This window comes from Cyrtonyx montezumae, unplaced genomic scaffold (genome assembly GCF_038088225.1).
Source record: "Cyrtonyx montezumae isolate F1298 unplaced genomic scaffold, pur_monq_1.0 scaffold_3, whole genome shotgun sequence".
Classification (NCBI taxonomy): domain Eukaryota; kingdom Metazoa; phylum Chordata; class Aves; order Galliformes; family Odontophoridae; genus Cyrtonyx; species Cyrtonyx montezumae.
The window spans coordinates 22,632,882-22,656,662 of record NW_027072034.1 but is presented as its reverse complement, the minus strand read 5'-3'; the positions used below and the strand labels follow the sequence as shown (position 1 = coordinate 22,656,662).

Here is a 23,781-nt window from a genome sequence, read left to right as displayed (position 1 = left end):
ACAGGGAAGAGCTCCTGGTTAAACCTTATGAATGACACAGTTTAGCCCCGTGAAATAAGATGTGCCACTTTCTATGAATTGCGATTAACGAGATTCTGCAGAACAACTCCCTCATGCAAATGCAGTCTAGAAATAAATCTCTTTTTGAAAAACAGCGATTTGGAAGGTCATTTGTAGTTTATTGTAGGCTGTCAGGTGAATGTGAGCTCTGTAAATAATGCTGTGGCTGAACCAAAGTAAACCATGTACTGGCCAGGGCCTTGGTGCAGATGGCATCAGCAAGGCCATTCTTGAAATAGCAATGGCCAGTTTGATGCAGCTGGAAAAGATTTGGTCTTGATTTTGTTCATCCAGGCAAAGGTTAGGAAGTGACTTGGTCTATGTATATGGAAACTTTTCATTGTTTAAGTACCAGTGATTCAGTGCTTTCTGAGCTCTTATGTCAAAATAGAACCGTAGAATCATTAAGGCTGGAAAAAACCACTAAGATCATCTAGGCCAACCATCACCACCATGTCTACTAACCACGTCCCTCATTGCTGCATCTACACATTTCTTGAACCCTTCCAGGTACAGTGACTCCATCACCTCCCTGAGCGGCCTCTTACAGTGTATCACTGCTCTTTCTGAGGAGAATGTTTTCCTAATATCCAACCTGAATAGGGTAAGAAGTCATGGGTGATTGGCCAAGCAAAGCAAATTCCATCTGGTAATGATATATATTTTTTAGAGGCAAGATAACTTAAATATGTATGAGGCAGATTTTATGTCACTTGTAGTTATTTTTACATTCATACTTGCTGAACTTAGAAATCTAAGCTTTCACACTTTAGACAAGACAAGGACGTGATAGTGGGTATGTTGGATATTGTTGCTGCAGCAATCTAGAGAATGTAACTTTGAATGTGTTTACATGTGACCTCAGTATGTTTTAGGTCAGCATCCTTTGGCTTTATAGCTTTAACTGTTTTTCTTCAACATTTATGAGCATCTTTGAACTTGTATGACCTTAAATACATGTTGTGGGTCAGAAATTAATATAGCCAGAGTGTAAGGAACTTGCACTGTGTTATTGCAGGGAGCAGGCAGCTTTTGATAGGTGATATCCTGATTGTCAGGGTGGGAGAGCAGTGTGGGGATTTCCCCCTTAGCTGTAGGACTGTAGAATCCAGAGCACTGTGGTGTGCCAGTAGTTTCTTGATGTTCAGTTGTTTGTATTGTAAGCCTTTGCAAACTGTGCTCTCTGAATATTGGTTGGGGATTAGGTTCACGAATAAAATGAGTAATTTTTAAAAGTGAGCTGTAAATGCATCTCACATTTCTTGTTTTACAATTACAGCAGCACTGTCGTTACTTCATTTTATGAGGGGTTAAGGAGACTGTGCCTTCTCTGTTCCATTGACCAAAGCCAGATGGAATTGTCTTATCCTGTAGGAATGCCTACAGCTGTGTCTACATGTTTTCTCCTCTCTTACTGCAGCAACATTAGGAACAGAATGAGACACGACAGTTCCTATGCAGGTCTGCCTCCTTTTCTTCTGAAGCCCCTCATAAGCTTTCAGTTCTGTCCAGGCAGCAGCAGGCTAGCAGAGGCATCTGTCTTCATTTGTCTGCTTTAAGTGAGAAGCTGGCATCAGGCTGGACAACCTGAAAGAGGCAGCAAGAGTTTCTCAAGTGCTTTGCTGGGCTTCAAGGACTAGTTGGATTGCCAATTTAAAGAAAAGCTTTATGCATAGACATTGTTTTTAATTGTAACTATTGAAACTTTTCATTCCACTATTTCCCTTTAGCAGCCCAAGACTGTTTCTGAAATCTTCATTAGATGTATCAGTGTAATCAGTTCTGAATTGTTTCTCTTTCATTGGTAAATAATCCTTACAGAACTAGTGTATCAAAGTTGGAAGCATCACTTCCAGTAGATATTGGTGTATCTTGGGAAAACTGTAGGTTTGTAACTACATTTAGTATTATCCAACGTTTAGTTGCTGGACCATGTCATGCAATTCTGATCTTGTTCTAAATCAATTTTAAAAAGATAGATTTAAAAATAGTGTTTCTTGGAAGTAACGTTGTGTCGTTCTTGTTGTGAAGCCTTTGAAAGCTGCCTCTGTGCTGCTCTGAACCCCAGCCTCCATATGCTGTGAAATATTCCTGTGCATAGTTTCACACCTTGATGCCTGTTTTTAGTTAGATTTATAACAGCTGCCTGCTGCTCAAATAGGCAGCAACAGCTTTTCATCCCCATCCTGCTTTCAGGATTATGCTGCTGTACTTGGGTTTGTTGGCTGCAGACAGGAAACTGTTTTTCCAGTTACTTCCTCCTGCTCCTTCCAAAGACAAGCCATTTCTTCAAAAAAGCAGACCCTGGTGCTCACAGATAAACCTATTCAGCAGAAATTGGTCAGGGAGAGAGGGACCATGCTTTCTGGTAACAACTTGTTACATAAATCTTGTGTTTAGTTTGGCCATACAGATGATGTAGCATGTTTTTTTAACAGTATATAATATTGTTTGTCATATGTCCTTTAATACATTACTGTGTATGTCCTGTGAGATACCTGAAAAGGGAGGATGAGTATGGCATCACAGTGGAAACCTTTTACAGCTGCTGCCAAAGGAGGAAGTCCAGCTCTGTCTTGACCCACTTCCTTGCCATTGCAGCATGGCCCATGTAAACTTCCAGTGAAGCCATTCAGCTCAGTGGATAGGCAAAACTAACTGGTTTCTCTTTTTCTATTTTTAAATTAGGGAGTAATGTGGAAGTTCATACCTCGATGGTGTGAAGTACAATGAGTGTAACGTTTTATGGGTGCATGCTGCCACATCATTATTCATTACATCTTTTTATTTGAGCCAGTAGTAATGCTGGGGGGTGTATGTATTTGTGCCCAGCTGTAGGTGGATTATTTCCATGGCATGGTTGCCTGAACAGTTCACCTGGCAGATGAAGAGGAGAAGGCTTTTCAGCTACCTGGAATGTGACCCATGGCACTAGCAGATGGCTGCCCACCTGTTGATCTGGAGTGCTTGGCAACCTCTAGAATATTTGCCATTTTGACTGGAGACACCTTTCCACCACAATACTGTGATCTTACGTAGATATTACGTTTGTGACATATCTTTAATGTCAGCATTAGGTAGATTTAATTGCTCAGTTAGTTTTCTTTTACTTCAGTATATTTGGACATTTATACAGTGCTTTGGATTAACTGAATTCTAGGTCTTTGTTTGAAAAGTTGGTTAGAAATAAGATATATACTGAACTTCTAAATATATACTAAAGTTCTAAATGTGTATTTACATGTATATAAAACTTCAGAATTTCACAATGAATAGGTGTGTATGGTGAATTAGTTTTGATTAAAAGAACAGTGATGAAGCCCATGTTTCTGCCCACGTTCTGATGTTTTGGTTTTTTTCCCTGTCTTTTTCACTGTATTACAAAATGTTTAAGTGACTACATAACAGTTGGGATAAAAAATGAGCATTTGGAGATACTGAGGCTTTCTCCTTTTTTTTTTTTTTTAGTAGTTCCTATAGACAGCAATTTGTAGGAGGGCAATGAAAATTTAGAGGGAGGCCAAATGGAAATGAGGGATGGAAACAGAAGGTGTTTGTAGCAGTAGTAAGAGATCAAGAGTGGAGTTTGGAAGAAGGATAGGCCTATGAAGATTATGTGGGGAAAAAAAGAAAACAACAGTAGAAATTGAGAACAATGTGAATGCATGAGTTAAAGGGAAAAGATAAGTGAAGACTTACAGACTGCAGAGCAGTTATGCAAAAGTTGGGAGTTGTGTATAAGTGGTAGAAAAGGTTAAACAGACAGGTGGATTGATATCTGTGCAAAGGAGAATTGTACCTTTCATTCTGAGTTTAATTTGATGTAGTGGTGAACAGGAACAAATAAGTGTATTAGAGAAGTTGCAGTTTGGACAGTGGATGTGAAAGGGTTCTTGTGTCTCATGTATTGGAAGTTAGACTCTGGTCTAGAGCAGGAAGTAATTTATAAAAGCTGAGTGTAATTAACATGAACTGTTCCAGTGAAATAGGTTTAAGGTATTTAGGTGCAAGTGGAGTGATGTCTTGGTGGAAAAATATTCACTAATTTCTGTTTGAATTGGATGCCAAATTCACTTGATAGTTCTGCTTTCGTTGTAATATAATTCATCTGGAAAATGACTTTTGTAAACTACTGCTGATTTACTTTGGCTTTCAGTTTCTTGTTTTGCGACTTCATAGACTTTATGAATAACCGTGTTGTGGACTTTTCAGTAAAATTCAACTTCATAAAGAGCTTTGATTATGGGTTACATTTTTGTTTCTCATATTTTTAGTAAATGGAAGAAATGTTGGGATTGCAAACATAACCATGTTGCTCACTCATTATTCTTTGACTGTCTCTTTAGATGGAATTTCTGGGAAAAGATCTGTGGCAGGTTGCAATTAATTCTTTCCCATGAAGCATGGACTGGTTAGACATGGTTATAAAGTAGTGCTATACCTGGTGGACAGGGAGGAGGGGAATGACTAACTGCTAGCTTCATTAGGTGATAGAAAAGCTAACCCTCACCTGATCGATATAAGTGACGTGGTTTTTTTTTTGTTTTTTTTTTTTGTTTTTGTTTTTGTTTTTTTTTTTTACTTTTCCATCCTGTTATTTGAAGAGAGAGAAACTGGTTATTGATCTATTGGAAATGGAAGAGTTTGGACTCGTGTTCACTCAGCATCCCAAATAAATTATTACCCACTTCTTTAGAATGTGAAATGTGCCTAGTTCTGTAATTGCTGTATAAGTTTCTCATGGTTAATAGCTAGCAACTGGTTTTGCAGCCAGTACGAGAAATGTGTTTGAATTTGCTGTAACATATTCTAATGGAAGAGTTATAAACCAAGGTTTCCCATTAGCTTGGAGCTTTGGGAAGTCATGTGCTTATTGTGACATGCCTAGGCTTGTGACAGCTGAGCTGAAAGTGTTCTTTTCTATGATGAAGGGGTATGTGTCCAGGAAATGTGCCAAAGAGCCTGAGAATAGACACTGTTAGAGATGACTCAGGCTGAGAAAAACACGAGGCTTGTGGCTCCAGCATGTTGGGATGCTAGCACAGGTCTGATGAATGTTCTGCAGAAAGATTCGTTGATTGGTGCTGTGACACTAATGCAATAATGCAAGTTCTGTTTTTGTTGTCTTTCCCCCCCCTCCCAGCAAGTGGCTTTGTAAGCTCTGTTTACAAGTAGTCTATGGCAAACTGAATGCATTTGAGGATTAATTGTATACTGTTGAAGTAATTGCAAGAAGTAATGGTTGGAAGGTGACTGTTGTATTAGGTTATAGAATGCATTCACTTGTACGTATATTTAGGAATGAAAACATATTTTTCCTTGTGATCTGAAAAAGGCAGAAATTTCAGTGTGCTGGAAAATGATTCCAAAGGCAAACACTTTTTTTGTACATATGCACATGTAATAATGTACACTGAGGATGTTCTGCTTAGTCGGAAAAATTTTGTTGCCTGTGTTTTTCATGGAGTACACAATGTCCAAACTGGAATGAGCAGCTTGTCTCTCCTTAGCCTCTGTTCTGCACTGGCTGCCTGGCTGATGCTTTTTCTTTTTCCCATTTTTTTTTCCTTTGTGGTTGAACATTAGTTGGCTGACAAACCTTGATTAAAGGACATAAATGCGCCACATGCAAAACCACAATGATTTCTTTGATTGCAGGGACCTTTTGGCCAGCTTGCATAAGGACTTGTGTTTAGAAGAGAACCTTTGGGCTCATCTGTATCCCCCTCCCCTCAAAGGGATGGCAGCCCGAGGACAGCTAGCATTCATCCTGACGCCAAGAGACTTCAAAGGAGGTAAGCGCCTCAGAAATGCTCCCCAGACAAAATGCACTCATCAGTCCTGCAACCCAGTGTGGTAATATTCTGAAGTGCAGCATTACCATCTCCTAAAAGTTTTTGTTCTTACTCCTTTGTGAAAATCATTTGACAGCTCTGTGAGGCCTTACCAGCTGTTTGCAGTCCTCATGGAGATTTGCATCTCTGTCAGTAACCCTTGTACTTTTGCTTAAGAAATGTGTCCTTAGAGTGAGGCAAAAGGTGCTACACTTCCTGGCTTTGTGCTCAGCCATATGCTTCCCTCCATCCCTTGGTTTGTCTTTTGTATTTTGGATGAGACTTTTAAATCAAGCTTTTCTCAATTCACTTTCTTTAAGATCAAGGGGGAAAAAACTGTGCTTGCTCTTCACAGTTGTGAAGTTCCCTTTTTTATTTCTCTCTCTTTTTTTTTAAATTTTTATTTTTAAAGTGGATCTCCTTTCATATCCAGATAATTTCTGCCCAATTCTTTGTATGTTTAGGTTTTTAGAGAGTATTGTCCCAGGAAATGCATTTAATTCTCTTGGAGGGAAGCATGTCTTTAGGAATCTTTTTTTTTTTTTTCCTGTCAGATATGCCACCTAGATGCAGCACAACTGTTTTTATCTCCTAAATGCTTATCAAATAATTACTTAGTAGGAAGATAAATTAAGAACAAACAGTTGTTTGTTCTGGAAACAGAAATGAAAAGAACAACAATCCCATATTAACTTATTTATAAAATGAAGGCAGAGCTCTCAGGGGTGTTTTCTGACTCTCTCCAAACTTTCAGGTCATTCACAAGAAAGCTGAGCTATGAATCTTCTTTTTCTTGTTCTTATTCCAGTAAACATTATATAAAATGCACTAAGAACATATCTGAAAACATAAGGAAGAATTTTTTCCTTTTTTTTTTCCACTTATGAGAATATTTGGAAGTAGTGTAGACCAGTAGTAAATATTGTTTGCTGAGCAGATTTTTTTTAGGGGTGTGCATTTGGAAGGGACTCAGTTGACAGTGGATGCTCTCAGACCACATAAGCTTTACCTATTCCTAAGTCCTGTGCAGATATCCTGAGTAACAACTTTTGCCTTATTTTTCCTTTTATGATTTGAGTGTGTTTTGGGTTTTTTGTTCTGCTTTTTGTTTGACTTTATAAAGCCTAGGCAAGAGCTTTCTGACTACTTTGATCACCACCTAGCAGGCATCCTTTATCGGGCCCTACTGTATAAAAGTAAAGCTCCTGTAGATTGTAGCTTAAATATGTTAAGAGCATCATATAAAATAACGTACCACGTAATTCTCTTCCTAAGTTATTTACGTTCAGATTTACCTGTGAATATTATGACCAACTTGTAGCTCCTCTAGACTTAATGTGTTTACAAGTTCTGGTAATGTTGATAGGTTAAATTAGCTTGATTTTTTTTGTTCGTCTGTTCAACTTGCTTGCTGTTTTTTGTTGCCACTGTTGTTTTGTTTTGTTGGTGTTCTTTTTTTCTTTTCCAAATGCTGAGAGTTCTGTTACAGTAATCAACTGTCATGGTTTCATATGTACATATGTAATGTACAACACTATTCAACTGTACCAATTTTGATTTATTGCTAAATATGTAGTCTTTCCACGATGTGTTATTTCTACGTCCCTTCATCTAGTATTGAAAGAGGGAAAATATTCAAATAGTTTTCAAACTAAAAATATATACATAAAATTAAATGAATGAAATCTGGATATCTTTTTTGGGGGGAATTATTTTAGCACTTCTTTTTTTTTTTTTCCTCTGCGAGATATTACTGCATGCCACAATAAGAACAGCACACTGAAGCTAGTGGAAATCTTAGCAAGTTTATTCTGTTCCTGTGGAACAACAAAAGAGGATCACAAATATGTTTTATTTTTATTAATGAGCTGCTATCTCCTGGGAGCAAATGATAAGGAAACAGAGTCAGGTTTTACTTCCTCCATTTCAGTATCCTTCTAGAGTCAGTGACAGAATTTTATTTTTTTTTTGAGGAGTTGAAAACTGCTTGACTGTTTTTTAGTCTGTTGGTGGTAAAAAGAGACCTAGCAATAAAAAGGAAATGTTACATTATTTGTAGGTTCTGGAGTTTACGGAATACTCCAAATTCCTTTCGAAGGAAAATCTGGTTACTGCTTTGTCAGTGTTTCCTGGAGGTAACTGATATTCAAAGCAATGTTATTTTTCTTTGGAGCCTTTCAAATTGATAGTAAAATTCAGTCATTCATTTTGGAGGAAAAATCAGTTTTAACTGTTCTTTAATGGAGTACCAGTGTATATACTTCAACACAACAATATTTTCACATCTACTTTCTTGATGAATAGTTATCAATATTTCATTAAAAAATCTTCTTCTGCTGTTTTTATAGCTCAAAACATAGAAGCAGGGTATATATCTCTAGGCTTAAAGGTGGCTAATTCACTGAAGCTGTTGGCATTACAGTTACTCTTCACCTTTTTGAGATTACTGGGCAATACTTGAAGACACTGTTCTAAAAAAACCACGGACCATTAGTTTTGATTGGAGAGTGAGGGAAGAAGAGGAGGGAGAGGGAAGTTTATCCACTATCTTTGATGCCTAAGGCAATCCATGTATCATTAGCCTTGTTCTCTCATGAATTTTTTTCTTCTGTTATTCTAAGTCAACTTAATGTTTTTCACACCATCTGACATTCAGGTTCTTTAAGTATTGGTATCTTTAGGTATTACAACAGGTAGTGGTTCTTGTTTTATTGTTTTATTTTTAATGAAATCTGATGACATAAACAAGCAACATTCCCTTTGATAAAACAATGCATCAAGCTATAAAAGCTTGTGTTGTGATGGTAGGTGGAATTAGATGGAGGAACATTAGCAGAAAAGTAGATTATCAAAGGAACATTTTAGTGAAGGATTAAGTAAACGATGAAACTCAGTATACTTTTTAGGGGGCATTGGAATGATGGTGGAAGTCTTTATTCCATAATGAGACTGGAGAGCTTTCTGTTCACCAGATATGCAAGAAAACCAGTAGTACATACTACCGTGTTTAAGGAAAAGCAATGTTGTCTTAGGAATGTGGTGGGAATAGGCACTGAAAGATTTTTGTCTGTTTTTTGTCTTCTGTAAAGACAGTTCAAAAGCCTTTGAAAAGGAAAATATATAGATCCCTACTTAATAGCAATTATACAGTCATATGATCTGGATATGGAGTGGTAGAATTGGTTTGTCCACTCACAGTGTGAAGAGCTTGGTTATTTAACATGTAACAGGACTGAGTGCCCATGGTGTTCATACTGCAATGTAAATAACTTTCTTCTGTGATCAGTAAATTCTGTCCTTTGTTACATCCATTTCATCTGTCAAAGGAGTTAATCCCATTGAGTGATCTAACTGATGTGTGGATATGCTGTTTGAAGTTTAAGGGTGCATTCCTTATCTTCCTTGTCCAGAGGCTGTGTACCAAAAAGAATGGCATGAAAGCAAATGGCACAGTTTTATACTGTTAACATACACTGGATCAAATTCTGATTAGATTTAAACGGGACCAACAGTATATGTAGATAACACTGAGGTGTTACAGGGATCAAATTCTAACACTTCACTGTAGTTAGTGCTTTCTCTCTGACAGCCTAGAACAATTTTCTTGTGTGTATCATCTTCTTTCCTGAGAGTTTAATCTCTTGGGTACAATGTTTTGTTGGTCTTGATGCTTCTTAATGCACATTTTCAGACTTGAGAGGGCTGTCAACACGAATTGTTTGTGAAATGGATTGAGCTTGTCTGAATCAAGTGCCTCAAATAAGTGAATACTATTTCCTGTTACTGACTCAAAGCATCATTTATAGCATCCTACTTTTTGTTTTGTTTTCTTTTCCTATCCTGGTTGATCTGTACCTTACTGCTTCGTATGAGCTCACAGTTAACAGGTGACAAGGACTCTAATGACAAGCAGGGCATGCCTATTCTTCATCTTGTGTAACAAAACCAGGGCTGCTACCGTGATCTAATATTCAAAGAATATGGTGAATGAATAAAAAGACCCGAATGACTGTGAGGAAATGTATTTGTTTGGTTGATAATTTCTTCCTCTTTTTATGAAGGGTGTTGGTTCGCCAAATATTTTCAGCTTCACTTCAGATAGGTGATTTTGTGCTTCTGTTGTTTGGTGAGTTGTTTGCACAGCTTGTTTTGAGTCAGTGCTTTTGATGAGAGGTGGTGAGAAAGAGAGCGGCTCTGCACTGTGTGTTTGCGCCACCTGGTGGCTTTGCTGAGCAGCATGGGCTTCAGATGCATAGTTGAAAACACACGCCTAGTGTTTGTAAAATCCTTCTTTCCTTCCAAAACGGGGACTCAGAGGGTAAGGTTGGTGCAGAACATGAGCTCTGTGATCGATGAATCCTGCTTGTTAAATCAGGTGTCTCAGAAACAGCAAGTGTTTGAGAAAAGTTTCCTTGGTACAGATGTCAGACTTGGTGGTTTCAAATGACAAGTTAACAAAAGGCAAATCTTCACGAGGAGTGTAACAACCTGCAGCAGGAATGCAATTTAGGGAGGTTATCCTATTGTATGGGCTGTGTGTCTCAAGGCACTTCTAATCTGGTTTCTTTTGCTGGCAAATCAGTATGAAAATAAATACTGAATTTGTACCTGTGTTGAATTTTGTCTGTCTTTCTGGCCTATATCACTTTAGCACATAGAAGTTAAACTGTTTTTCTTTTTTGTTTTGTTTTTTTGTTTTTAATTGAACAAAACATCTGTTGGTCAGTGCATACCAGCTTTGTAACTAGATTGTTTTTTTGAGATTAGACTGGGTCCTTCAGTTCAGGCTATTATGTCTCTGCATTCCACTACTGTAGGTTTTTCTACTAATCCAGAGATAGTTAAACTTTTAGTATATGTACATCAGCTTAAGCTAGCTCTTATTTTCATTAGCAAATTCTATTGTGTTATTTGTATCAAATACATTTTTTCTAGCTTGTGATTCTTTTTACCTGTGATCAATGACATGAGTTAGAATATTTGTAAATTCAGGTTCTGAGTGGAATGTGCAGATGGTTTGTCTCCAGAACAAAAGAAGCCTTCAGTAAAAGGATTTTGTAGGTATTTATAGATAACTCTTATCCTACTGCTATTTACATACTGTAAATTTAAAGTGGAAAATATTCTTGCTTGTCTCACTTAGAGGTGAGATGCAAAGAGGTGCTCACTGTTGTCTGTTTAGCAACTGCATTAGTTTACTTTTTTTTCCCAGGGGTCAGTACTGGGGATGGCCCTGTTTAATATTTTTGTTGACAATTTGGATGGGGGGTTTGAGTGTACCCTCAGTAAGTTTGCAGTGACACCAAGTTGAGATGAAGTGTTGATATGCCTGGGGGTAGGAAAGCCCTGCAGAGGAATCTGGACAGGCTAGATCAATGGGCTAATTGTATGACCTTCAACAAAACCAAGTGCTGAGTACTGCACTACAGTCACAACTCCATGCACTGCTATGAGCTTGGGGCAGAGTGATTGGAAGAATGTGCAGAGGAAAAGATTCTGGTGGTAGCTGACAGCTGACTGAACATGAGTGTGTCTGGATGGCTAAGAAGGCCAATGGTATCCTGGCTTGTATCAGAAATAGCATTGCCAGGAGCAGGGAGGTGATCATCACTGTACTCAGCTCTGGTGCGGCCGCACCTCAAGTATTGTGTTCAGTTTTGGGCCCCTCACTGCAAGAAAGACATTGAGGTCCTGGAGCATTTCCAGAGAAGGGCAATGAAGCTGGTAAGGGGACTGGAGTGCATGCCTAATGGGGAGTGGCTGAGAGAACTGAACTTATTTAGTCTGGAGGACAGGAGGCTCAAGGGAAACCACATTGACCGCTACAAGTCCCTGGAAGGAGGTTGCAGCGAGGTGGGGGTTGGCCTCTTCTCTCAGGTAATTAGTGATAGGACTAGAGGGAATGGCTTTGATTTTTGCCAGGTGGGGTTCTGGTGGATATTCTCCAAAACTGTGGGCAGGCTTTGGAAAGGGTGGTGGAATCACTGCCCCTGGAGGTGCCTAAGAAACGTGTAGATGTGGCACTGAGGGACACAGTTAGTGGGGATGGGTTGACGGTTAACTAAATGATATTGAGGTCTTTTCCAACAGTAAGTCAACGAATCATAGAACCCTAGAATCATTCTTTCTTCAAAGAATCATCTAAATTCTGACATGCTGTACAGGTCATTTGGTGCTGTTGCTTCCAGGTTCTTCTGGTCCTTCTGATTTGTGGCTCTATATTATCCTCAGTGACCCTGCCTTCCCTTAAGAAAGGTGATTTAGATATCTTTGTATTGTTATATACGTAGGCTTCATTGCTTTAAAAAACCTTCCTCTAGAGTATGCTTCTTAGGTGAATAACTGTGTGTGGTTAAGGAAGGAATGGCTAGTCCTTAATTTCTTGTGGTAGGAGATGTTCCTTACCTGCTGTGACTGCACTTATTTAACAATTTCATTTCATGCCGCAACAGAAAATGAATGGTGATTTTTTTAATCAGAGATACAGCTGCTATTGTAAGATTTTTGTGTGGTTTTGGAGTTAAATTCAGAAGTCAAACTAAAAGAAGAACAAATTAGTTTGATAACAATTTATAGAAACTCTGCCTTTCTGTAACAGCTTCTTTAAGATTCCAAAGCTGTTCTATTCCTTAGTTTCACAGCTTCAGAAGAAAACCTCTTGTTGCTACCACGAAAAAGGAAATGTATCATGTGCCTTCATTAGTGTGCTTATCTAGAGAAACCAGTAATCCTAAATCTGGATTACTGACTCACCATGGCTCCACTGTACCTGAGAGACACAAATCAGTGCTTTGTTGGGACTGATACTTTAAAATAAGAAATTTGGTCTTCAGATCTTAAAATTGAACAATTAATGTTCTTAGTCTGAGTGTATAAGTGTAGTTTCTTTTTGAAAATGAAGTGATTTTGTGTAATATATAATTATTAATCTAGGCTACAGAAGAACATGTAGTGATGTTGGTGTGTTGCAAAAGGAAAAACGGGGAATATGTACTAAACAATGAAAGAAGTACGTGCAAAAAAAGGGAATTTCCACAGCTTTGAAAAGGAAAGTAACAGTAGATAAGGAATGTGAAGTAGGCAAGAGATGCTCTGAAAAGAAGGACAGGAGAAAGGAGAGGCATTGCTCTAGTCATGTCAATGTGAATTGACAGTGTTGCTCTACTTGGAGATTGCTGTTGATGCAGTGCATAAAATAAGTGTATTCAGATTACTGGCTCTGAAATTAAAATACGCATTGAGCAATTAATTAAAACTGTTTCACCAAAAGTGATTTTTTTTTTCTTTCTTTTTTTTTTTTTTTTTTTTTTTGCATTTTCTTTATTAAGCTGTGCATGTAGATTAAAGATTTTCAGCTGGGTCAAAAGTGGTAGTAAGATTCACTGAGATTCATTACAACAGTAATTTCATCTTCTTGAATATATTGCATGAATGATGGAGACTTGAAAAATAGATAAGTTAAATCCTTGAAGTTGAGCACTATTCTGTGGCAAGGGGAGGATGAACTACAGGGAGTCAAAGATCACTTTCAGATGCTGTAATTGTAATAAGATGCTATTACTGAGCTTCAAACTGGAATACCAGTACAGTTGTGGAAACGCAGTTAGAGCAAACGTGCACTTTCTTGAGTTTTTTATATATTTTACAATGTAGTATTCCTGAGTTTACTGGATTCATGACTACTGTGTTGTAAATTGAGACATATATCCCCAAGCTGTTAATGATGGTTTCAGTAATAAAGACTGAGGAGGAAAAAAAAAACGGATGGGCAGTGATTAGAAGACTGATTTTTACCATCTATGGTTGTATAACTTTGTGTTACACAACTGTATAACTACATAATTCAATATGTATTCATTTTTTTAATTATTATTTTACACTACTTCTAGATTTCCATTTTATAGCTTAAGTAACTAGTCTGAGGGTGGAGAACTTAACGTTGAGTTTTGTGAACAATTAAGAGAAATGGTCTTGTCTTAATGAGAGTTTTCATTTTTCTAAATCCGCAACGTAACTGAGATAGTAGAAAACAGGAAATGCGTCTTGTTTTAACTTCTTATTTTCCTCTTTTGAGGTGATCAAAGAGTTCCTTTGAGCTACCTTTTTCTTTCCTACCCCAGCATTTCAGTTGAAATATAAAGTAGTGATTTAGCTGATATGTTTTTGCTCGAGTAACTATTCCACACGTTTGCGGACATGAAATATTCAAGGCATTTCACAATGCTTTAGAAAGCAAGTTTTCAGATGGAAACAGATATATATGTACATGTAATTTTATATGTATGTAAATTTACATATGTAATCTGAAATAAGTATCTGATTTGAGTTGGATCTGTGTTCAAGATAGTGGATGATGTTGGAACTCTGATTCAGAGTCTCACCTAATAATGATATAATTTGTGAGGCTGGAGAGAAGGGGTGTGAGAACTGTATGCCTTTATACTACAGCAGATGCACTGCTGTAAGCTGAATGAATTGAATGCTTTTCTTAGTGTACCTGTGAGTAAGGTGCTGCAAACAGTGGGACAAAGTGATCGGGGCCAGTGTCTTTTAATGTGCATTGTATGTATTGTATTAAACATTACATATATCAAGCTTTTCCTTCAGATATAGCAGCTTTACTTTTTTTTTTAATCTTATGTTACTGTCTAAGACTAACGAATTGCATTACTCTTGAGTAATCCTTATTTTGCATCTTATTAGATTGCTTTATCTTTCTTAAACATAGTTCAAAATTCAATACCCTATATTAGATGCAGGAACATTAGTGGAGAAAACTTACCTGTATTCTTCATTAAATCAGAGACAGAAATGTTAAGAATTACCCTTCCAAAAAATGAAGCAACGTAGGGATGTGAAGAATGAGTGTTACATGAAATTCAACCTAGGCAGGAGTCAAGTTATTAAAGAAAATGTTTTGCGGTATCTGTATGAATAAAGATAGTCAATAAAACCAAGAGCTGTCCGGCTGCATCACTCTTCGGCAGGGATTAAAGAGAAATTCTTACCTTGATACAGTCTATATTATAATAGTATTAGTAGCAGACAAGAGAGATACCATGAAATGAACTTGAGTTTGATATTAAAGAGCATGCATCAGTTATTTAGAAATAATTACCTTGTAACTTCTGTGCTGTTACCTATTGGTTAATGTGAACTAGCTTTCCTCTTGTTGATTTAGATTAACAGGATGAATGGGTTTAACTTTATTATTGTTATTTTGGCAGTCACAATTGTGTAAACAGCTTGTGGTAGACTAAGTTAATTCCTTATCAGATAGGACTAAAGATTTAATCCTATCTTAAAGAGTAATCAGTGTTTTAGAGGAACAGCTAAACATTATTGGTGTTTTAAAACTTTAGATACTTGTGCAAGAAGTAATTTTGACTTACTGGTAACTGATATTTTAAAAAACATATTTTTTGTTGTTGTTTTGTGTTTTTCAGGATACAAAGTTATGGATAATAATGGAATATCTGGGTGGAGGCTCTGCCCTCGATCTAGTAAGTAAATAATATATGATTTTTGTTACCTTACTACATAATTATTTTCTTGAGTTATAACTCTCAAAGCTGTAGTGTATCATTTGTCAGTGATACTATTTGTTGTAATAATAGAAAGTTTATGATCTTAAAATTGTAAGATTATAACTTCTTAATTTGGACCAGGTGTGTTAAATAAAATCTTTTAATTTGGATATTTCTATAAAGAAGAAAAAGTATTTGTCAGTCTCGGGAAAATATAATTTTCCATGGGGCATGATGGATTATTTCTAGAGATAGAAGGAAACTAAGAAACATAACATTGGAATCATGACTTAAACGTCTTAGAATGCTGATCTTCAGTTAGCTGGGGAACATTAGAGGCTGAAAAGAGTATGTTCACATCTCCTTATTCTGCTGGCACAACTCCTTGTGGTCATGTTAAGAAAGAAAAGACGACGTTTTAAGTCATGTGTTTCAGTGAGCCAAACCCATTACATTTCTCTTCCCCCAAGGAGTTTTATGTATAATCCTGAAGGAGAACCTGCTTAACAAAGAGAGGTTATACAGATAGTAGTTAGAGATATTTGAAAGACCAGGTTGACTGCACCATCTTATCAACTGTTTATGGGCTGGTTCAGCTCGGTTCTATGACTTAAAGGGGTGGGGGACCCACACCCTGGGAAAGGGGAAGGGATAAAAGGGAGAGGGTAGGGAGATGGGCCTAAAAACAAAACACTGACACTGATCTAGGGGAGGGGACTAATTTACTAAATAAAATATTTGAATACAAAATAAGACATTTTATTACAATATAATTGGAACTGAAGCAAATAAATAAAATGAGAGTGTTCAAAATGGAAGGCTTTACTGTAAAGCTGAAGGTGAGACAGCTAGGAAACCTCCACTGCTGAGGTGAACAGGAAAAAGAGGAAGACTCGGGACTTGCATGCAGTTTTATCTTTCCCTCTGGGTGGCAAATGGGAACGCTGAGTCCTCTGGGGTATGTAGTTCTCTTCTGAGAGTGAGGTACCCAGAAATTTGGCAGTTGGTCTTGGTCTTAACTCTTTTACTCCCAATACCTCACATGATGTTATGATGTGGAATATCAGTAACAAAGATCATAAAACCGTAACACATCTAAATTAACAACAAATTGCCCAAATTTGAATGATAATTTGACCAGTTCAGTGCAGATTACATTTTATTTGGCTAGATTCTGACAATTCACTTCAACCATTAAAAAACGGTATATGAAAATTGCACACCATCTTGTATTTATTGTAGACTTCAAAAGTAGTATCATAAAAATAAGAGTGCATGTTTTAAGTATGTGAAAATTGTTATCCTTGCTTAGACTGACTGTTTCTGTAGCATGGTTTGTTGTTGTCTGAGGCAGCTGATCTACGTGGTGAAAGCATAAGGGCCCATGTGGAGGAATTATGCTTGTGACATCCTAGAAATGGGAGGAGGAGCTACTAAATGCAGCCTTCCTAAAATTGAGCTGCCATGTTTTAATTGTGATTACCCTTCCGAATTCATTTCTACCTTTAGTTTCCATGTTCTCTAAGTAGAAATTTTGTAATTATGTAGAACTGGATAACGTTCCTGGAAGACTGGAAGAAAAATAAAATTATTTGTTGTCCAGACAGAAAAGTAACTAGAAACTGCTTTTTGAAACTTACTGCTATAAAAAGATATAGAAGAGTAGAAAGAAAGAAAACAGGTGTTCTCAGATTTTCTTTGTATTTTTTTAATCCTACTCATTCACCTGTGTGATGACCACTTATTTATCTGTAAGTTGTTGCCTAGTATATTACAATGTCTTCGATATTATCTTGAGATGTTAATGAAGAAATTTTGCCACAGAACTGACATCATAATATAAGTGTTTGTATATACAGAGTCTTGTGTGTGCTTCATCCATCTAGAGTTCATGTTCTGCTGCACATTTTCCTGGCTCTAACATGTACGTCATGGTTCTTAGCTGAAATCTGGTATGAGAACCGACATGCTTTATCCTGTTTCTGAGCACGAGATATGACTGAATGGGGACCTTGAATTCCATGGTTAAAGTGTACACATGACATGTTAGCCTTGTGCCTTTTTTATTTGAATATCACAGAATGATTTGGGTTGGAAGGGACCTTTAAAACCCACCCAGCTCCTACCCTGTGCCATGGGCAGGTCTGCCACCCACCAGCACAGGCTGCCCAGGGCCTCATCCAGCCTGGTCTCAACCGCCTCCAAGGATGGGGCACCACAGCTTTGGGCAATGAGATCTCCCTGGAGACTTTTCCAGGCTGAGCAAGACCAGCTCACAGTGGCTTTTTTTCAAAATCACGCCTCATAAGAGAAAGTGCACATTATGCAATTATGCATACATTGGTTTTCAATTTTGATAGGTTTGTGGCAAGTGGGCAAACACTAATATTCTCAGTCACAGTCTGTTTTCACAACTTCCTGCCCACCTGGGAAAACCTCTTTTGTAGGATGTTAGCTTACCACTTTTAGATGTGCTATATCATGTTATCAGTTCTTGAACTGGCTTTTACAGCCTAGTGGAAACAAAGTCTTGAAAATATCCCTGTGGGCCTCAGGGAGTGGCAATATATATGCCTGTTTGTTGCTCTCTTAAGAACAAAATCTTCCTCCATAAATGTTAGGTTTGCTGAGGTAATATTGATGCTGAGATGACTAATTTATGAGGATGAAGTTTTGAAAGCTAAAGGAAGGCAAAAAAGGTTGAAAGTAAGGCTGCCAAAACACAACAAATAGTATATTGTTAGCATCACATGAAATCTTACCTCTTTTCCTGCCTACTAGCTGAGGCTTTTAGTAGTATTCTTTGTATTAATTGTTTTTCTGAAATGCTTTTCAGTGGCTCCTCTTGTTGGGTAGGCTCTAATAACTGGAGTAGAAGCATAGGATATCCCCAGTTGGAACGAACCCATAAGAATCATGGAGTCCAACTCCTGACTCCATACAGTACCACCCAAAATGAAAACCTTATGTCTGAATGTGTTGTCCAAACACTCCATGAACTCCAGCACTTGAGACCGTGCCCACTGCCCTGGGCAGCCTGTTCCATGCCCACCACCCTCTGGTGCAGATCCTTTCCCTGACCCAGAGGTTCCTTTCCCCTGGCACAGCTCCATGCCATTCCCTCAGGCTGTGTTGCTGTCACAGAGAGCAATGCTCAGTGCTGCCCTTCCACTTCCCATTATGAGTGTTGGCAATATTTTTGTTGTCAGAGTTTCAGTTTTGTTCTCTCAAAATGCCACTACTAGTTAAGCTTCTTTTGAGTAGTGACCATTCCAATGACTTGCAGATCTATACCTTCAGTTTAGAATGAAAAAATAACATAAAATGTGCAGTGTTTTCTCATCATAGCAGTTTGAGTTGGCTAGCTTCATCTAACATATTGTGACATGATATTTGATTGGTGTGGCATCTTCAATGCCTCTCTTTTTGAGATTTAGGTTCATATAGGGCGATGTGCATGTGGAAGTTGTGATCTTAAGGAAGAAGTTACAATGTAGATGATGCTTTTCTAACCACATATATCTATGACATGACCACAACAAAGCATGAACTTTTCAGTGTGTCTTTATGGAGCCTTTTACAAGCTTATAAAAGCAGTTTAGAGAAGCATTTCTGTATTGGACACAAGACAAATTACTTTAGAACTGTGGTGGTGTTTTGGTTTATTTTTGTTTGTTTTTGTTTTTTTTTTTGCAGATAATCTTTTCTGTATCTCATGTTATGAAGTTAGCAAATGGGAAGTTTTAAGATATGCCAGAATGAGTAATTTCTCTCATACTCAGTTCTATTTATGGGCTCTTCATTTCTCCTTTCATAAATGCATACACACACACACATAAATATTTCTTTTGTCTCCTAGTTAGAACCTGGCTCACTTGATGAAACCCAGATTGCCACAATACTAAGGGAGATACTCAAAGGTCTTGATTACTTGCATTCAGAAAAGAAAATCCACAGAGATATTAAAGGTAAACTGTTTTTGTTTTCTAATAGCATTTGAAGAGCTCATGAAGTATAAACAAAGACCTTTGCAGAATTAAATCTCTTAACTTCAACTGTTTCTTCTTTCTTACTCTAGCGGCTAATGTACTGCTGTCTGAACAAGGAGAAGTAAAACTAGCAGATTTTGGAGTAGCAGGACAACTAACAGATACACAAATAAAGAGGAATACCTTTGTGGGAACACCATTTTGGATGGCCCCTGAAGTAATAAAACAGTCTGCTTATGATTCAAAGGTGAGAGACATATTTCAGTTTTGCTGGCCATTGGAATAAAGATTAAGGTTTTTGATAAGGCATTTTTATCATTCCTCTTAATATTCATAGAATCATAGAGTCACTCAGGTTGGAAAAGAACTCAGAGATCATTGAGTCCAACCGCAACCTAACCATACCACCCTAACTCTGACAACCCTCCACTAAATCATGTCCCTGAGCACCACATACAAGCGGTTCTTAAACTAATCCTGGGATGGTGACTCAACCACCTTCCCTGGGGAGCCTATTCCAGAGCCTAACAACCCTTACTGTAAAGAAGTGTTTCCTGATATCCAACCTAAACTTACCCTGGTGCAACTTAAGGCCATTTCCCCTCATCCTGTCACCAGTGAGAAGAGACTAACCCCGCTCTCTCTGTAAGCGCCTTTCAGGTATTTGAAGCGAGCAATAAGGTCTCCCCTCAGCCTTCTTTTCCCCAGACTAAGCAGCCCCAGTTCCTTCAGTCTCTCCTCAAGGGGCATATTCTCCAAGTTTTTCACAAGCCTCGTTGCCCTGGGCAAAGAGGGCATTATGGGCAGTCAGTGGATTTCCTCACCATGGTCTGCCCTATGTTATCAGCATAGGTTCATAGCATAATTTATTCAAAGACTAATATGCCAGAATATTGATTTCCACTGTAAACATTTTCAGATATTAAGATATAGTTACCTCTCATCTGTATCCAAATATGTTTCTGAATTAAACATTCTTCAATTTTCAGAATTGAAGAGACAAACTTTTGAGGAATTTCCTAATGTGAAACACTCAAAATATTTTTGGCTGAAACAGTGATTTTTTTGTCTTCTCTTTATTTTAACATTCATGCTAACATTCATTAAGCTTATAAAATTAGTGTGACAGTTTAATATAGCATTATTATTAATTTTCTAAGAAGTATGCTATGTGAATATATATATGCAATATCTATTGTTAAGATAGAAAAGTGATTTTTTCAGTTGGGCACAATTCCTGTATTTTCAAAAATACTATTTTAATTCAGGATTAAGCAAATGCATGCATTTATATATTTTCCTGTTAAAATATGTGAATCTTGACAATTCAGCTCACATTTGATGTATCCAGTATTGTAGTTTCAAGTAAGGTGGGGCTTTTGGACTGCATTAGGCATATTTTGATATGCCATGTGCGTCTCACACAGAATTTGCTCATTCTGTTCTTACTCTGTTCAGTCCCACTTTCAAACTGTCCGTGTCCTTAAGACAGTTGTATTATTTTTTTCTTAGACCACATATTACTAATTAGATTTATATTTTCAAGGCATTCTTAATACTTGTGTTCGGTAGCAGAAGGTTCTGAAATGGATAGTGAAGTTTCAGCAGTTTCTATTGGACTTCTGGAAATAATAATTCACACCCAAATATTTGAGAACATAATATTTCCAGATGTGTTCTGTATGTTAGCGACAGTATTTACATTTTAATATGTTAAGTAGCTAGTCTCAGAACTGTTCTTGATGGCAAAAAATTCAACTTCATTTTTCATTTTCTCTCATAGTGTACTTTTAAAGCCCAAGTAATCCATGGAGATAATAAAAATCTGACTGCTATGGGAAATCAGCCATGGGAAAAGTAGTAAAAAGCCAAACCATGACTGTAGTAGTTCTATTAAAATTATGATCTGTTTCATTATTTTGTGTCCTGTTCTGTATTTGTCTTTTGTTTTGTATTTACCTTTCCCCACATTATGTATTTCAATTTCTCCAAGTTATTTGCTCTTTGATTTAGTGTCTACATAAGAGCCTTCCTTTCAGTCTCTTGTTTTGTTAATTCTTATTTCTTCACATTTTTGATGCCTTTCTTCATTTGGAAGTCATAATCTTTTACTTGCTTTAGTTTTTGCATAATTAGTTCTCTATCCTTTCTACTCTGTTATTTCTACTAGAAGAATTAAATATTTTTAGCTTTTTTTTTCTTGCACTAAACCCCTTTTTTTCAATTATAGGAGTTTCAAATTCAGACTAAATTTTACTCATTAGAACAAGGAAGGAAAATGCTTTAAGTCAGTACTGCAATCAAGAAATTACTGACTCCCATTTGAACTTGGAAGAGTATAATTTTTGTTCAAGATTTAAATCTGTAAAAATCTTAATGTGGGGTAAAAGTAATGATGTAAGGTTGTTTGAAGGATGTCCCCTGGGATGATGAATCCGAAGAAGACCAGTTGGCGTTGTCCCTCTCCGTTTGGAGAATTGGTTTGAACCTGTTCTGTCTGAAATTTGCTCGTCACAATGATGTCCTGGAAATGCATAGATAGATACAGATGTAGTCATACTTGCATTTGTTACATCTGTTTTGATGTCCTTTCTCAGGAGACAGTGTAGTTCCAGAGGGAATTTGTTTTTATATTCTTGGTGTTTCCCATAGGAAGCTGCAACTTCAAAGAGCCATTGTGAGGCCAAGGTTTGTTGGACTTTATTGTTCATTTTCAGTGAAGAAAGATCACTACAAGTAGAGAGAAAAACAAACAAAAAAAAGTGTGTGCATGCATGTACATACACACACATATATGAACTTAATTTTTATAAGTATATTTATGTACATACAAGCTCCACCTGTGATTGAGAGCCTGGCAGAAGAAAGTTATTCGTTTTTATGGTTTTAACACATTTCTCTTGAGAAACTTGGATTTAGAATGAGGTGGAAACAATGCTTGGTTGATAACATGAGGAATCCTATTTGCAGGAGACATTTTTCTTTCATGACCAAAAAAAGCTTTCCTGCCAGAGCAGAGGTACTTGCAATTAGACTCAGGCTTGAGAAGAACTTAGACGACGATGCTGTTTATAAGAAAAATGAGACTTGGAGCTTATTTACATATGTAATTCTCTGTGTTCAATGTGAGATTTTTTTATTACTTACAAAATATATAATTAATGTATATATGCTGCCAAAGACAATTTCTCTTCACTCAGTGCAGCACAGGCAAGCTGTAAGGTTGGATACCCATGAGTTAGAGGGATCTGCTCTGATAGAGAAGCAGCGGTTTAGTGATCTTGGAGGTCTTTTCCAACCCTAATGATTCAGTGAGTGGAGATGGGTTGATGGTTGGACTAGATGATCTTTTCCAATCTTAATGTAGAAATCTTTTCCCGTCTTAATGGTTCTGTGACTCTGTAACGGTACTGATAAATGAAAACTCTATCTAGCACCTGGAAATAAATCTGTTTATGACAGCAATGTTCCAAATACACTGTTTGGAAATAAATCCAAGCAGTTCACTTCAGATCTGTACTGTTTTTCTGAGGATAAGTCTGAAGCTTTTGCTTCAGAAGAAGCTGGAAAATAACAACGTTAATATTTTTAAATGGTACCTTATCCTTGGATGGAACAGAGATTTGTGATTTGTTTTTTCTTTCCTGTTTTTCTGAGGAGATTATTCTTTTGATTTCCATGTCTGTTTTGTTCATAGAATCATAGAATATGTAGATTTGGAAGGGACAGTTAATGTTCATCTACTGCACCTCCTCTTCAATGAGTAGGGACATGCACAACTAAATCAGATTGCTCAGGGCTTGATCCAGCCCCACCTTTAATGCCTCCAGGGACAGAGCATCAACCACATCTGTAGGCAACTTTTCCAGTGCCTCACTACCCTTGCTGTATTCAGCAGAACATTAAGTATTATGATACATTACTTCAGGCAGATTTGGCAGTAGGATTTGGATCTAGGGAGTCTGTGTTCATTGGAAAAAGTAGGCCGTTTTGACAATGGAAACCTATGAAACAAATACATGTAAGTAATACTTTCTGAAACAACAGTATGCGGACTGTCACATCCAGTAACATTATGAATCCAACTCATCACAGAAATTAAATGGCAGGAGATTTAGCACTGGTTTCAGCAGTGTTATTTCACTTACCTTTCTAACATGACAGTGAGCCTTTGGATTTGTGTTTTGTATGTTCATGACCCAAGAGAAGTTTCGTTTGTATGAGGCCATCTTAGCTCCCAGGAGCTTTTCCAGGCAGCTCAGGTAGAAAAGCACTTGCCACTTTTCAGAAGCGATGACCAAGTACTTGGCCCACGTATTTAACTGGTTGAAATCTTGAGTTGAAAAATATTGAATACTACTCATTGAATAC

The 23,781-nt window shown here is 37.3% G+C and overlaps 1 protein-coding gene across 1 annotated transcript in view; it reads left to right on the top strand.

The window, feature by feature from the left end:
- The window catches only part of STK24 (serine/threonine kinase 24), a 52,771-nt gene that overhangs the window by 17,903 nt on the left and 11,087 nt on the right, over positions 1–23,781 (top strand). The window contains exons 3-5 of the mRNA XM_065740817.1: positions 15,341–15,397; positions 19,281–19,389; positions 19,500–19,657. Of these exons, the coding sequence (XP_065596889.1) occupies positions 15,341–15,397; positions 19,281–19,389; positions 19,500–19,657 (324 nt within the window). The remainder of the gene's footprint in view (positions 1–15,340; positions 15,398–19,280; positions 19,390–19,499; positions 19,658–23,781) is intronic.